General features: G+C 42.7%; 1 protein-coding gene across 2 annotated transcripts in view; it reads left to right on the top strand.

Moving 5' to 3' along the window:
• The window catches only part of FOXK1 (forkhead box K1), a 48,217-nt gene that overhangs the window by 16,270 nt on the left and 14,570 nt on the right, over window positions 1-17,377 (top strand). For both annotated transcript variants that reach the window (XM_062613566.1, XM_062613565.1), the window contains exon 2: window positions 10,389-10,586. In XM_062613566.1, the coding sequence (XP_062469550.1) occupies window positions 10,389-10,586 (198 nt within the window). The remainder of the gene's footprint in view (window positions 1-10,388; window positions 10,587-17,377) is intronic.

Genomic DNA, 17,377 nt, shown 5'->3' with positions numbered 1-17,377 from the left:
AATAAAATGATTGTTGAAGTTTCACAGCATGGTATCACAGTGCAAACTTTCCTGAAGCTTTTGCTTTTAACATCTGGCTGCTGGAGCCCCAAAAAGTGCTCATCTTCTTCTGTGCGCTTTTAAAGGTGTGTGTATATATATATATATATATATATTTATATTATATATATATGTGTATATATATATATGAACCAAACCAGCATTTTGTTGGTTTTAGAGTTGGGTTTCTGCTATCTGTTCCCTTTTAGCCTTCCTGATCAGCCTAGGGGTGTTTGTACTCTTCCCCCTCCACCACCTGCTTGGCTCAGTTTCACTCACTGCCTTTTCCTGGGATGGGCAGCAACGGGATAGGCAGCACCCAAGACCTTGCTCTTCATCAGCATTGTGAGGTGGGATATCTGTGGAGAATGGAGGCACTGAAGAGACAAAAATAACCTCTGTGTGTGTGCATGGTGCTGGCAAGGAGAAGAATCCCAGGGTTTGCTCGAACTTTCCTGTGAACATTTGCTGTCTTCAAAGGAGTTTGCTAAAATACCTATTTGAAAATCTGCCTGTGTGTGGAAGTGTTTCTCAGTGTGTTTGAACCTTGATGAAACGGCATAAAGGGAAGCCCTGTGCAACTGAGCTCGATAGAAACATTCATTACAGCTAATTTACTTAGTGCTTTTAAGAGGCATAGCTATTCATAAGTTGTGGTTTTTGCCTGATGCTGTTGGTAGTATTTGTTTTAAATAGATACACTTGCCTGCACACGCTCTTTGCCCATCTGAAATCTTGTCTGGCTGTGTTGGAAACCTCATTTTAAACACAGTAATATGCAGTGTTAGGCAAATCGCAGTGCAACCTGTGATGCCTTTCATTAAGGGAAAAAAATCCTTTACCGTGTGTACAGTTCCAGCTTAACAGCATCAAGGAGCATAAGGAAACGGCTTGTGACAAAGAAAAATGGCAATTTTAACTATTTCTGAAGCATTTTCCTCGTTCAGCCATCTTGTTGTGATTGCCTTTCTTGGGATAATCAGTGAATAAACTCTGGATGCACAAAGGTACTAACCTTTGTAGGGCCTGTATATCCCATCTGAGATGGCCACAAACCCACTCCTGCAGATGTGACCTTGCCAGTTGCTATGGCAGAATTGCCATGGGTACAGGGGTGCAGGAAGCGCTTGTTGGAATGCAGACAGCATTTTAAAGTCTTTGTTCAGTCCTCTAGCATACAGCTGTGTGACTTGGGGTTTGAAATTGTTAAGCTGAATCCCCAAATATAATGATTTTTCTGTTTTGGGAGCTTCTGAAAATTTCCAGCCTTAGAGCATCATCATAGCAGCTGGTGTGATTTACCTGATAAGGGCCAGAGCTTTTCTCAGAATGAATGAATTGCATTTTATTTTCTGAAAGGAGAAGGCAGTGTTTGGATCATGTGATGTTAAATCTGAGTCTGTGGTTACATACCCTGGGGGTTTTTTATAATCTATTATAAATCTGCAACATTTTTGCTGGTTCCTCCTTTCCTTCCTCTGCTTGACACTTGTCCCCTCCACCTCTGCAGTGTTGGTGCCTGTGTTGCCATGTGGATGGCAAGATAAGGGATCTGATCTTCCTGACAACTTAGTCCCAACAAAAAAAAAGAAGTGAATTATTATTTCAGCTACCTGGTTTGACCTGCTGCGCAGTGGTCTGGATGGTACCATTGACATGAGGGTGACATTGAGAGGATATGGCTGAGGGAATGGGATGGTAGGGAGGGTAAAGGAAATGCCTCTTAAAGCAGAGAAACAGATTTAGACTGTGTTAAAATAAATCTGCATGAGATTGAGGAGCACAATTGATATCTCTTTAGGGAGATTATTTCTAAGGCAGAGGAAAACCAGTGGGCTGTCCATGTGAGCCTGAGAATTTTACCCAGTTGTGCAGTTACTCATCCCAGCAGGTCAGGGTGACCATGGAAAGAGGAAGATTTCCAGCTAACTTGGACGCATTTCAGTGGAAGGACAGAAAATCCTTCCAGTAATCTGGGATTACAGGCTAGTCAATATTAATTCCAGTGAGTTGGGTATGAGGGATTCTCAGTTATTTCAGTGTGAGTTTGCCTTCAGTAAGATCAGGTTTACATGAGCTCTAGTACAGGTGTGATACCTGAGAAGTGGTGCATGCCAGGGACCCCAGTACACTCGAGTTGAGCTACTTGGGCATGTGACATAACAGGGGAATGCTGGTACTTCGTCTGCAAAAACACCCAGCAGAAGAAAATAATTAATGAAGTAGAAGCAAGACCACTCTTAAATTCAAGTATTTATTTCAAACCTGAGCTCGTTCACATGTGCACACAGACAAATTGGGTTCAGTCTTAGCTGGTACATGTACTTCTTGTACATGTATCATGTACAAAGCGTGACAGTGTATATTAGATTGTGTTACAAAGCGTGCAGGGCGAGTGATTTGTGAGCTCAGGGTAACTGTGAGGTTAGAAACCAGTCCTGATCTAAACTCATGTTGTGGCTAACTGAATAATTACAACTAAACCTTTCAGTGAGTTGCTCTGTCTCTTCAGCAGTGATGGAGATCTCTATAGTCCTTTATTTGCAGTTCGTTTCAGTACTTTCTAAACCTAATTCTCCTTCACATATGTTAAAAACACTAACGGGGGACTTTTATAGCTTTTCCTCTAATTAAACAATAGTGGATAACACCAGAGGCATTTTCTCAGGGAACTCTGCAGTTTATTTCCTTGTCCTGCTGCTGTCTGGCAACATACTTGCCTTGCTTGTCTTCAGATTGAGTTGATTCATTACAGGAAGAACAAATGTGGATTTTGGGCTTCACCATTTACTTGCAGACCCTTTTGTTTGGCTCTTCATGAATGCAAGAAATGATTTTACCAACCATCTCGTTACAGCTGCTTCTCTGATGTGTGTTTAATAAAGGGCTGTATGGTTTGGCGTTCAGTAAGATTTTGGTGTTAAATCTGGTCAGATCAGGAAAGCAACTGAAAGGGAAATAGCAAATGCTGAAAACTCAGTACTTTAAGACTGTGGTAACCTCTAAAATGAACCAAGCACTCTTAAAAGCCTGGCAGTTATGCTGCCTGTGTCTCCTAGCCTAAAGAGATGTGTAAAGGAAAGAATTATATTGACTCTTAAATTGCCATGGTGATAGGTACATGCTTGTTTTGTAATGAGTGTTTAGACTTAAGAGAATAAAATGCATTTGTCTTCATTCCCCCAGACTTCCTTCTGTAGTCTCAGTGCAATTAACTTTTTCATTTGGAATGCAGACAGCACTAGCCAAGTGGATGATATAACTGTTTTCTTATTGGTGTTGCTTACAAAGTGTTATTTAAGGGGGGAAGAAAAAAAATCTGGGGTAGGGAATGGAACAGGAAATGTCGGATGATTTTTATTATAAAGGAGAGGCGAATATACCTTATTTCCTGAGACAGCTCACGCAGCTTTCAGAGCTTGTTGTACAGTTTTATGACATGCATTCAAACTAATACTAATTTGAGTACTAATACAATTTGAATTGATTGAGAGGTGGTTTTGTTACCTAGGCTTTTGCCCACTTTGCTGCTTCAGGCAGCTCTAGTTCCAGCAAAATAATCATTTTGAGCACACCACTTCTGATGATTATTCCCATTGGGGAATAAGGGTCTAGTGTAGTCGCGTGAAGACTGGAAAAGAGTCTTGGTTATTTTAGCTGTGAAAACGGAGGGGAAGCCTTCTAAATATTCTGCAGTTGGAGTGTTTTGGTTTGTGCTGGATAATGAGTGAGGCTTGCTGTAAGAAAGCCAAAGTTCTGAAGAGCATTGATCTCCCTGGGCAGAGTGCAGCATCACAAAGCAGCAAACCTTGGTCAATAAATGTTCCCAGCTCAGCTGTTTTGCAGCAGCCACAGCAATTATCAGAGCCTTGTTTTTGAAGAAACAGGAATCTGAGGCAGTTGTGCCGTGTCTCAGTTTGCTTATCTCTGTGGGCAGACCTTCAGGGCTTAGATACGCGTTAAGTGAAGCAAACTATCTTTTTCATATTGGGTGCACTGATGCCTAAATTTTCCCAGTCTTTTATGTTGTCTAAGGCACCTCCTTTCAGATTGCTTCAAAGTATTATGGAAAAATTTAATGGGAACTTGATTTTTCATAGATGCAGGCATGTGATTCTTCCCTTAACTGATCACAGAAGATGAAGAAAACCAGTTACAGGAGGTAATTGGGGCACTTCTCTGTAATGGCTGCTACGGACCTTACCTGTACATTGATCATGGCCTGAAATGTAGGTATTTATCCTGCACATTGACTGAAAGGATGAGAAGTATCCACTTTGCCTTCTGGTAAAATCATGTCAGGTACCTTGAAATAACTGGTAATGGTAATAGCCTGACAAAGATGATTGATGGCAAATTCTCACTTGTGCTGAGAAACACAGTGTTTTTGTGGAGCTCTGTGTGTGGGAATAATACGGTGTTCTTCTGAGTGTACTGTATGTAATTAACACAAACCAGATTGGTTTCAGAAGTTACAGGGGACAGAGAAACAGCTGTTGTGTGGGGCTGGTTTGGGACTTTCTTCTTTTACAACAGCTTCTGAGAGCATATTTGGTCAAATTTTAGCTAGTAATAACAGTTCTGTTTCATCATGACATGTGCTGATGTAATTAGATCTCTGGCTGCCACCTTTGCTAAATCCAAGGTATTTGCTGATTGTAGAGATAACTGCCTCATCCTTAACAGTTGGGCTGGTGTCCCCTTTCATCATAGAACCACAGAATCATGGACAAGACCTCTAAGATGATTGAATCCAACCATTACCTACTAGTTTCACTCTTAAACCATGTCCTCAGGTGACATACCTACATGTCTTCTAAACACTTCCAGGGATGGTGTCTCCACCAGTGCCCTGTTCCAATGCATGACAACCCTTTTGGTGAAGAAGTTATTCCTAATAGCAATCTAAACCTCCCCTGGGGCAACTGAAGCCACCTCCTCTTGTCCTATCGCTTGGGAGAAAAAAACCCACAACACCCATCACACTACAACCCCCTTTCAGGTCCTTGTAGAGAATGATGAGGTCCCCCCTGAGCCTCCTTTCCACCAGACTAAACAACCCCAGTTTCCTCAGCCATTCCTCATCACACCTGTGCTCTTGAGCCTTCATCAGCTCTGTTGCCTTTCTCTGGACCCGCTCCAGCACCTCAATGTCTCTCTTGCAGTGAGGGGCCCAGAACTGAACACAGGATTCAAGGTGCAGCCTCATCAGTGCCAAGTACAGGGGGACAGTCACCTCCCTAATCCTGCTAGCCACACTATTGCCAATACAGAGTGGCAGAGGGAAAGATTTAGATACTGAGAGTCGGAGCTTGAGGTAACAGCATCTGCATGTTTAAAAAGTGGAAGTTGCAGCAAAGGCAGACAATCATGCTTAACCTCTTTAGACTTAAACCCGGGGCCTTTTTTTACTGTTTCAAATTGCAAAAAGTGTTATTTTTAACAATGCTCTTCCTATAATGTTTCTTGCTCAACCTGCATCTCAGCCCTGTTTGTAACGCAGATGCTACTGGTGTATTTCTGCCCCCAGCGTTCAGGAATAACAGGATTTCATGAATTATGGCAAGATAAAGTAGACAAAGATGGTACCAACTTGCTGATGACAGCGCATGTGTAGCAGTCTTCCAACTTACTTTTCTGGTATTCCCTTTTGCATAATAAACTGGAATGATGTTTATATATAACATACAGTATTAAATATTCTGTTTATATATATCACATAATATATATAAATAGCATTCTAGGGTTTATATGTACATTTTTGTATACATATATTTTTAATAATGTTTCACCTTGGCTTTTTCACCATTTTGACACTGTGCGTTTCCCACAGTGTAAATGTAAAAACATAAATGCAGCCCAGTTTCCTGTCTTCTTTTAAAATCTTTAAATAGCCTTTTCTTGCTCTTATGCAGCAGATCTTTGCAGAAGTCACTGGGTGTCAAACAGCACTCAGGGTGCTCTAAGAAAGAAATTGGTGACTGTAACAGCTTCTATTGAACATGGTATTGTTCAGGCAAACGCATCTCCTTTTCCTTTGCGTATGTGAGTAAAAGGCACTTTGAGGAGGGGGAGAACATGCCTGGTTTTCAGTCATGCAGGGTATGGAATCATTTTGTTGGTGTTTTTTTTTTTTACCTAACCATTTTTCTGCTTTAGGGGTGGCTGTTTATGTAAAGTCTAGCATTTCCTAGCACTTCATCTACATACGGTCTGAAAATGAAATGCTTGTGGTCACTGTCACTGGTTCACCACAGGAAGGATGCCCAGTAGCACAGGTGCTGTGTTGTCTCTGCAGGGAGCTCATCCAGGAAACTCCTGGAAAATCTGTCCTGCTTAAAACAAAATTCTAGCAACATCTTTTATATCACTGTAACTGTATGTGGCATGTGCACTCCTTCCCTTCCCCTTGGTCTCCTCTGTACATAACAGCATGCATTCAGTGAGGGCTTATGGAGTCTGTGAACTGTGATTTTTCTCTTTCTCCTGCCTGTAATGTAAGAAGACAAGAATTGTTTCCATGCAGCTTATGGAGGTTGGGGTTTGTGTGTGTGTGTGTGTGTGTGTTTAAACACAACTGAAAGAAAGCTTTCTATTCTCACTGATTCAAGGCATCCTGGACAAATGGGAATCCTTTCCCCCAAGGAACTGACATATGCAACATACTGTAACTGTATGAGTACCACCCAGATGGTTTATATGGTCAGGGGTTGCAGGATGTACGTTTCTGTAGCAGGTTATCAAGTAAAACTGAGCAGTTCTGGAACTGAAACAGGTTGCTTCCTGCCTGTACCAAGACCAGGAGATTTTGCAGACCATTAATTTACCCCTCTAATTAGCTAGAAATTTCAGAGGTACTTTAGAATTGCCTCTTAGGTACCCTTGGAAATACAGGTTAACTTCATTATGCTTTTTATGTTGAGTCTGGTCTCTAGTTCTGGATTGATCTTCTCATGATGGAAGTGTTAAGCAGTAGTAGTAATTGCTATGCATCTTTGATAGGAATCATGCAACATGAATCAAATAGTATAAGTCATTTTAAATAATTCAAAATACATACAGTAATCTTAGAATCACAGACTGGTTTGGGTTGGAAGGGACCTTAAAGATTATCTAGTTCCTGCCACGGGCAGGGACATCTTAAGGAAGGCATGCTTAGTTCTGTTTGGGTTGTCTGTCTTGTCTTGCTTATCTCCTGTTAAAAGTATAGTTCTCATAGGCTTAAATCCTGCACTAATGTGCCTCTCTCCTAAACAGGCCTGCCTGATATAATTTGAGTTACCCTCTTTTGGCCTGAAAGAGGTTAATTAAGGGAACAATTAGAAAAGCTCATTAAAATTGCATTCGGGTTCAGTGTAATAAAAAGTGAGCTTCCTGTGACAAGATGATTCAGAAATCATGCTTTTGTGTTTTCTCATTGACACAGTTCCCCAGTGTAAGTGCAGCTATGCTGATTTGAGGCAGTGTCTTGGGCTGTGCCATTGTCACTGTCTGCATTACTGTGGTGGCTGTGGTAGAGACTGGCACCTTCTCACCCCTGGGGGCAGGGAGGAGTTCTGCAGGAATTTACAATCTATTTTACATTGCATTTCCATTTCTTGGGTCCCAGGTTTTTACAGCAGTAAAAGTATACATCAGATAAATGACTCCCACCTCGGCTTTGCGGGCAGTGTCAATACCGGAAGCCAGCAGAGATGAGCCTGCAGAAGCCTTCTGAAGTTGTGAGCACCCATGCATATATCCACACTGATTTTTCTGGGGCTGGTTCCTTACAAAATGGCTATATACATGCTAGCAAGCATAATCTGTGCAAGCGAGTTGTATGTCCTGGCTTGTGCTTCAGTGGATTGGGAAGCCTGTCCTTCTAAAAATGAAATCACAGCAGGCAGCAGATTGTTTGCTTGTGTAGTCAGCCCAGCCCAGCCTCCCTGTTTCGCTTCGTTCCAGTCTGAGATTGTGGGTAAGTCACATGCCTGAATCGGATAGCTTAGAGGAGGCTCTCAAGGAAAAGCAGTGGTAGATGGGCTTTTTGAGCACATTTACTGGTTAGCTTACACTTCATGTTTCAGGTTGACTCATGGTTTTGGAAAAGTAACAGATTTTCTTAAGATTGCTTGTACACAGAGACTGATGGGACTGTCTCACAGTGTTTTGGGTACAGGTATCACTTTCTTATCTAAGCTTGTTACAGCATCAGAGTATTGTAGGGTTGAGGAGTTAGTTGCACCATTAGCTGAAAGCAGTAACATGTAGATGTGGATCTTGCATTACCGGGTCCTTCTGAACAGTAAGACTTCAGTGGCAGTGGGATAAAGTTCCTTACTTGTGTGCAGCTGCAGTGGGGATGTTCTGCCCTCAACAGTGCTGCAAAACTGCCTGAGAGCTCTGTGCAGTCAGGCCTGTTGAGATCAGCAACAGGTTGGGATTGCACTGAACACTGTTAAACAAGGACTGATTTGTCCTTGACTCAGATGTTGAAAAATGCTGAGCACCAGGTGTTACAGCAGAGAATTCCATTCCTCTGTGAAAGCAAGCTCAGCTTTTCCCCAGCAAGGGCTTGAGAAATGATGAAACTTTGCTCATACTGGTATTGAGCCTCAGTCCATGTGGTGCTTATTGCAAATTTATATATTCTCTACTCTTTTCTCTAAGTAAATCAATGTTCCAGTATGAAAGCTTAAAATCCAGAGAGTGATTCAACAGTCTTGTTTCGGGTTCATCTCAGTAAGCTGTGTGCGTGCTGCTGGCAGACACTGCAAGGTACAGACACTACTGTTTGGAGTTGTGCATCTGTATTGAGTCTGCAGGGACCCATGTTTCAAAGGGTTAGATAAACACAATTAGGCTGCATTGCCAGCAACGATGTTCTTATTTAATACATTAAAGAGTGCAGGTGGCAGGACCTCTGAAGTGAATTAAATGCAATGTGCAAACTCCTGCTGTATGTAGCAGAGCCATAGTGAGTCCAAGCCGCTGAATGCTGAGCCAGGTCATTTGAGAGATGAGGTGGGAGATGGGAATGAGCTTCTTATGCCTGAATGATAATTTTACACTCTTCACAGCAGGCTTCTGAACATTACCTTACAGCAGAACTAGCTTGTGCAGAAGAACCAAGAGCAAAAGAGTGCGGTTTTAGAGCTGCAGTAGGGTATTTCTCTGCATTTCTCTCAATAGCATTGAGATAGTCACAGATTTACTTGCTTGCTACCTTTTTCTGTTACCTGGAAGCATCCAATAATGCAGCATCATTAGCATTATTGAATCTAGCACAAGCAGTGCCAGAACAACACTGCCTGTGCCCCTTCGTTTCCTTCTGTAGGCAAAATGCTAGAAGCCAGCACAATTACTGTGCTCTGCTGGCCTTTCCCACGGTGAAACCTGGTTTTTATTTCCTGCTTCTTTAACCTTATCAGTGAAGTGATCCCTGGAAAGCTTGTATTGATTGCACATGATTGTCTAATTAAAGTGCAATAAGAATTGCAGAGCACTCGCTCTTACAGCCCTGCGCCCATTGTAGGTGCTATAAATTAGACAGCTGTCAGTTCAAATAGGGAAAATGTCAGTGCTTGTTTCCTTTTGAGTTTCCCAGTATCTCCTGAAGGCCACGCTTGGGAGATGTGTGATTTTGTTTTTATTGTTTTTCCCTACATAACAATTGGAAAGAAGTGTTACTTGGAGAAGAAATTAGGCCCTATAGGCTTGCAGGGACCCTGTTCTGCCCCTGTCCGCTATAACCCATGTTGTTCTAAAGGGAGGCAGTCGTAAATTAATGTATTTTAATCTGAAACCTGCTAGATGATCCTGTAGCATTATGTGCAGAGATATAAATGGCTATTAGTTATACAATATGTAGAGGCCAGTCTTTAAATAGTGCTGCCTGGTCTTACCTGGAGGCTGTTTGTTGCTCTGTCTGGATTTTATAGCTCTGGTACTCAATGTTGCTTGTGGTTTAATACTTTCTAGTAACTTGTATCTTACTGAGTTATGTGCAGGGAGCTAATAAAAGATGAATCCTAATCCTTGATATAGCAGGAACCCAAGAGTTTGTCACTATAGTTCTGCATGTTGCTTAGTCACTGATTGAATACATGGCCTTGGGGAAATCACTTAACTTACTCAAACCTTCAGCTTGCATCTAATCACTCGGTGATACATGACACTATGATACAGAGATCTATGAATGATCAGTGATTCTGCACAGGACACTGAGCAGAAAGATGCTATAGAGAATGGTGGACTTCTGTGCTAGGAATGATTTAATGAATTCATGGTTCACCAGCTGCATGCAGAAACACTTATATATTCATTATTATGTGTGAAACTGACTTTTCCCTTTCTTTCCCTTACAGATGTACTTTCCGATTCCCTAGCACGGTTATAAAGATCCAGTTCACATCTTTATACCATAAAGAGGAAGCAAAAGAGGAAGCCTCATCACCTCCCCTTCGGCCACTTTACCCTCAAATATCACCTCTGAAGATCCACATCCCGGAGCCGGATCTCCGGAGCATGGTCAGTCCCCTCCCGTCCCCCACAGGCACTATCAGGTAAGATGTTAACTATCCAAAGTGTGTTCTCTGACATCAGTCTGTCAGCCCTCTTTTGTTTGGTATACTTGGTGCATGAAATACCCCATTAAAAATAGCTAGCTCAGAAAAATCTGCTGTTCAGAAGATGGGAGAGTGCTAAAATGGTGTCATGGTGGCTTGAAATAGGGCACAAGGGTTTTGTTTAAGAGCTTGCAGGGTTCAGGGGGGGAACTTAAGTGTTAGTTTCACACTATAGAGTTACTAGTCTATCTTTGGCAACGGAATTAGAAATATCTATCAGGAGCTACCTATATGCCTGGAGAAGAGAAAGCAGGCAAATACTTTCTATGTTAGGACCGCCTGTTTTATTTTTATCTCAATAATATTCTGTTGTTGCTGGGTGGTGCTGGTGTTATCTGAAGTTAGGGTGGCGATTGGCACGTGGTTTCCTGGGAATAGAAGGAAATGGGGGTAGGATGCTGACCATGTACTGAGGGGCTGTAGCAATCTGAATGTACATCTGTGTGAGCATCCTGTTTTGTAAATTATCTGATTCATGAACATGCGGTGGAAATAACCTGACCATTGAGTTACTGCCTGGAATATTTTCTCTTTCTTTCTCAGCAAAGAGTTGATGCTATGGAGTTGCAGTTTAATCTCTTTTAACATTAAAGCTGCGGCCTGAAGTGTAATATATTTTATAAAGTAAAACAGACTCCTGGTGTATAGGATGATGCATGAGAGGTTTAAAATTTTCAGGCCTTATAAATAGCAAGAGTGTAGCTGGTAACAGTAATAGCCTTTTGGTTTGTTTTCTTGTCTGGCCATCTATAAAAAGATGTAATAAACAGCTTCTGACAGCACTAATTCAGTGAATAGTATTCAAATATATGTGGCTGAAAACGACTTCAGTGTCACAATGAAGCCAGTTTGGGTTTGCATGGATTTGCAGGCGCTTGCTTGTTTGGGTTTTTCCGCCTGTCTTGCAGAGCTGCACAGATGTGCAGTGCAGATATTCTAGAAAGAGGGGGCTGGAGGTAGCTGTGGTTTTAGTCCTCTGTTCAGGCACTGCTTTTAGTTTATATTTAACCTTCTCTTTTTAGATGAAGCTTGTTGCTGGGAGGGGAGGGGGATGGTTTCTTTGCCAACATATGGTAGTTAGTTTCCATTCAGTCATCTTGCGCAAAGCAGCAGTACAGTGTGGTTTCTGTTACTAACACAGGCTGTATCTTTTGACTCTGGCATATGCCTGCAACTGATATTTGACTCCCCGAGAATGTTTCTTTTGCATAAGGAGAAAGTGGAAATAGTAGTGTTGAATTGTGCTCAGCCCCTAACAGAGTGTTTACTAAGAATGATTAATGATTGCATCCGTTTGTCTTGAGCAGAAGCTAATCCAGCCAAGTCTTCAGAAAACCTCAAAAGACATCTGAGGTTTCACTTGCCAAACCCCTTTCATTTCTGAGTTCCTCTTGCAGAGGAGGGGCTGACACATTTGTAAACATCTCTGCTCGGCCCCTTCAACCATTCCCTCTCCCCCGGCAGGGTCTTGCAGCTCTTGCATTCTGTGGGCCAGGCGCTGGGAAGTGATTTGGGTGTTTCTGCCCGAGAAGGAAAATGCTCTCCAGGGAACACATAGCTGTGCATTCTGGCTTTCAGGGCAGCTCTCTGCCTTCTCTGTGGCTTTGCAGTAGTGGGTGAGGTTGTCACAGTGTCCTCTCCCTTTTCCCAGGGGCAGGGCTGGCTGGGGCTCAGCATGGGACCCATACTCCCATGGCTTGCTCTGGGAGGAGGTTTCAGAGCTGGGCTCTCCTCCCTCTCCCCCTTCTAGTATTTACTTTCCTAATTTGGTCCGTTTGCCTCGCTCCTCCCTGATTGGCCCATGGAAAATTATTGCAGTTTGGAAATCCTGGGCAGGGTGAAATTTCCTTTTTGGAAAGCTGCTCCTGGCCCCTTTTCCTGCCTCCGCCCCACTGCGGGGCAAGGGCTGTACCTGCGCTTCCACCGCCCGCTCCAGCCCTGCCCTCCTGACCCGCAGCCCTGCGCTGCGCTGCCTCCCTGTTTACATTGCAGCTTGCTTGCCCTGCGGGGTCCCCCCTGCAAGCTTCTGGGGGATTTTTCTTTCTTCCAGCCTATTTATTTTCCCTCTGCAAAGTGCACGCCTCGAGAGGGAATGAGCTTTAGTTAAACAAAACCAAGCCGGCCACCCTCAGCAGCTTTGCAAAGCGAGATCCCTGCTTACTCCTAGGGAGAAATGCATCCACTGTTTTCTCAGCTAGGTGTTTCCTCTGCAGGAGGGGCCGTTTGGGGATGTGGTTTGAATGCTGTTGTATAGCTTTAAGGGAAAACGTTGGCTGGCAGCTTGCTGTGAAGCTTACGCACAGGCATGGCTTATTTCTTCCTGCTTTGAGTTCAGAATTCCTTTTAAGAAAAGACAGGCATGTTCCAAAAAGGAAGAGGCCACTGTGGCTGTAAGAAGTCAGTAGAAGCAGCCTGCCATTTTACACAACATAAGAAAGGGCAGACTAGCACCAAATCTCAGTAGATTCAAGGCATTGAAAAGCTGAGTGAAAAACCACACGTACTGTGGTTAAATTCAGCTCTGCCTGTTGGGACATATAAATGATTCACAGTTTGAGGTGTTATGGGGACAGTCTTCTGATACATGGCTTTAAGGTTGTGCAGCTTGCATTTGGAGGATCCTGTGTGAGTGACACTGGTGACGTGAAGTTCCTCACCTATGCTACAAACACTTTGCTGGGTTTTGCTGTAGGGCCACAATGCCTACTTGAATGTGACTCCATGTATATGTTGCAATTTAGTCCCCAGAGTAGCTCGTGCTTGGATTATAATGAGATCCACATAGACAACGTGTGATGCAGGAGCCTTTTCCTGGTCTCAAAGTCATGCTGAGTTGGAGTTCAGATTTACAGTGTTTAGTTTGCCTTTTATTATCTTCCAATTGGTGTTAATGACCCTGTAGTAGTAACTTAACTCGGTTTTCCACAAAAGCATCTCTCCAGCACTGCACCTCAGGGTTGGGGTATTTATGAAAATGAAATTATTTCTCTGTGCATGCTTCCCTGTTCTAAATAGCAATTATGTTCTCACTGATCTATATATATTTAAAAAGCTGCAACAAAGAAATACTAAATGCTGCACTATGGAGGTCAGTATCGTTATTCATATTTCACAGCTGCTACTTCTGGCTTATCTCTGCACCAAAATGATTGTGGGCTTGAACACTCTGTCTTGTGCTTGTTTGGTTTTTCACTGCAAGGGCGTGGATAATTAGCTCACATACAGTCTTTATCAATAAAAGAAATAATGGTGGCATGTAGGAGGAAGAGCCCTTAGAGCCCTGTGAGAACCAGTGCTTGAGAAGTGTCTGGTGAGGTTCTGTGTTAATGCTACACTGGTACATGTTCATGTGTGCCCACAGATTTGTATTTTAACTCTTAGTACTTAATGTACCTGCCCATGTTCCACCATTACTAGAAGGGTCGATATCTAGTTTACAATGAAATTAATGATATGAATAATGAAAGTTCAGCTGGCATCCTTCTGTTCTTTTGTCTTACAAGCTTGATTAGTAAACCAGAAGATGTGAGCTGAATTGCCATGGTTTCATAAGCTGTACTCTTCAAGCTCTTTACTCTTTATTTCATTTTTTTCCTTACTTCCACTAGGCAAAATTAGTTCAGTAATGTATTGCATGCTCTGATAGTGGATTACTTGAGGTAATTGCAGTTATCTTGGCTTAGCCACCAACTTGTTCTGTGGCCTTTAACAGGTCATTTAAATTCATTGACTGATTTTTATGCATCTATAGTGTAATTACTATTTTCCAAGAGTGTGTAGTAGATAAATTATATATTGGGCTTTTATTCTGTAAAGCATGACAGAAGAGTGTGTGTGAGCCATGTTAGGGTAGATGTGCAAATGCTGGCTCTGTTTTGATTCAGGCTTGGCTTAGGAAAAGGGAGTGCATTTTAATAGGCTCCAGGACAGTCATACAACACTGCTTCAGATCACTTGGGATTTACTCTGGACTTGCACATTTCCTCTGAACGTATGTAGTGGGAAACTGAATGAACCCTGACTTCAGTGGCTGCATTCAGTCACCGGAATAGGATGCGTAGGTATCGCCTGCTCCGTTTCATTCAGGCTTTCCTTCTTCCTATAGCACTATTAGCCATTTAACTGCAAAAGCCCGTGAAGAGCTCCAAGGCAGGTTTTTTTACACGCTCTTTTGCATTGTCTGGGTTATACATTACTTCCTGCATTTGGGCTGAATACGCAGCTCGGGTAACTCCCACAGTTGGACAGCCCAGTGATTATTTTTAATCACCCTTGTCTCCAAACCACAAGCCAACTAAGTGTGATGCATATACATCATGTAAGAAAGAGCAGCAACCTGTACCGGGCTTGGGAGTTCCTACGCATGTTTATTTCAGATAATGGACCATGTGCTAGAGGAGATGTGCCAAGCCATGTGCTAGAGAAAGGGTTGCAGATGTCACCAGCTACACAAGCACTTCCCCTGACCACTATAAAATGTTCATTCAGTGCACAGTTGGAGTGAGCTCACTTCCTTTTGAAGAGAGGAACCACTGGAGCACAGACAAGTAACAAGAGATTCAACTTCTGCAGATAGTTAACTTTCCCTGTGGCTTGTTCGACAGCTTTGGGTTTGTTTCAGCTTTAAGCAGGCAGGGTAGTGCTCAGATTTCTCCTTTCACATCAAAATCCAGCTTGGTTTGGCAGTCTCACCACTTGTGATTGTTTCTGAAACCTGTCTGAAGCATGCAACGTGCAAGGACTTGCCTTTCTTTGAGTTACGATTTTGGGGCTAGGCGGGGGAAGGAAAGAGCAGCAGAGAATTCTCACCCGTTATTGCTGATTGGTGTATCGTGGAAATGCTTGTTTTGCAAGCTGAAGTGTTGTACTTTGACCTCATTCTTGCTGATTGCACGTAAAGAGCGTCCCTGTATCTTTTGGTGCCCCTTTTTGCAGGCTTATGAAATGCAATATAGAGGTAGTTTGAGGTTTGCTGTGTTTCTTTAGCCATAGTCTTTCGTGTGCCTGGCAACACGCTTCCAACTTGCATTTGAGGAGGAGGCTGGTGGCTAAGATGTTAAGAAATGGGGATTCTCCCTTTGTACTCCATAGGTGCTTTAAAAAATTGCCTGTTCAGACAGAAATCTGTGTATTGGCATTATTGCTGTGCTTGTAACTCCTACCACGCTGAGTGTCTTGTACCTGCTTCACAAATTGGGCATTTTTCAAAGGTAGCACCCATGTACATACCAAATCCTAACCCACAGAGTTGAAAAGCTGGATTTTTCCTCTTCAGCAGTGCAGACTCCACATCAGGGGACCAATTTTATATGGGATCCCAGGTTATCTTTCCTTTTCGTCATAAAGAGGATAGGTGTTTTATTCATATACCTGGCTTAAACTAAGCCTTTCTAGCTTGATCCCTACAGATACCTTTCTTTGTGGAAAAGAATGAAATTAAGTAATAGAGCAACTTTCTTGCATTCTTCCACTGCCTCTCCTTCTGGGGAAATTGGCACTGGAGTTTGGGAGTGTTTCTGTTCCCAGCATGTTCATAGACTTGTAATATGACCATAAATAAATCATTTAACCACTTGTTGCTTCATTATTTTATATTGGTTTTCCCCCAGTCTGTAAAATGTGGTCTGTATTGAGAGCGTCTGGAGGTCTTCACATGTGGATCTCTCTATGTGCTCAGGCAACAGATCCCTCTAGCACAGTATTCTGCATCAGATAAGTGTCTTTGGGGTAGTATAAGAGCACAGAAAAGACAGAGTAATGGTAACCCATGTGCAGTTTTCCTCCACCATTTTCTTGGATCAAGGACTGCTTCAGAGCAGGGACTTCCTGACCATCTGTTTAATAAAGCCCCTGATGGATTCCTTGTCTTCCTCCTTTCCCCCAGACCTTGTATAATAGCCTTCTGTATTCACATAGCCTTTTAGCATCAGCCCTGTCTTAGAGCATGTTATTGCACATGCTGTATGTAACTGCAAGCGTAGAAGCACTTTCTCTTGGTTTGGACATGCTACTTAGCTCCATTTTGTGTTCACCATCTCTTCTATTGGAAGAGGTCAGGAGCTGAACACCCCTTGGCTTTGTTTTTATAGGCTTTGCTACCTTGTGCCTCAGTTTCTGTCTTAAAACTGTTCCTGTATGGAATCTGTTCTGTATCTCTGCTGATCCTAGTGATCCCATCAGTACCTTCCCTGGATCTGCTGTATCCTTTTTTATTGAAATGAGAAGAGACAAGCAACGCAGTGTCCTCGGTATGGACTCACCGTGCACACAGTGCTGCACCCCATTTTTGATTCTTTAGTCGAAGCAAACTTCGGCTGGAATGTCCAAAATCAATGCAGTAAGTTGTACATATTCTTCAGCAGCTGGCATTTAAAGATTTAATTGTTGTTGCTAGCAAGTGCTGTGAACTTAAGAGGCTGGATTCTTGTTGGCAGGAGTTGAAAGTGAATTGTGATGCTACAAAGACCTGTTATGTTCTCGCTAGCCAGAAGTTAAACCCTGTGTTTAAAAGGCATTCTGCCCTTTACATGGGTGAATGTATTGCAGGCACTGCATTCAGCCTTCATCTTTCTGGCCTTCCAGCTGAAGAAGAGTTAAATATTAAATGGAAAACATGCTGCAAAGGACTGATATGATACAGCACGTGGTTGTAGTCAGCTTCTAAAGCCGAGTCTCAGCGTGGTATTTGGGGAACTGTGGCTCAGTGGCTGGCTGCAGTCAGTGCTTGA

The sequence above is a fragment of the Pezoporus occidentalis genome, unplaced genomic scaffold (assembly GCF_034315485.1).
Source record: "Pezoporus occidentalis ecotype Australia unplaced genomic scaffold, CSIRO_AGI_Poc_V1 ctg169, whole genome shotgun sequence".
In the NCBI taxonomy this organism is placed as follows: Eukaryota; Metazoa; Chordata; class Aves; order Psittaciformes; family Psittacidae; genus Pezoporus; species Pezoporus occidentalis.
Note: the sequence above shows the minus strand (reverse complement) of the source record. Positions and strands in the feature narration are given on the sequence as shown.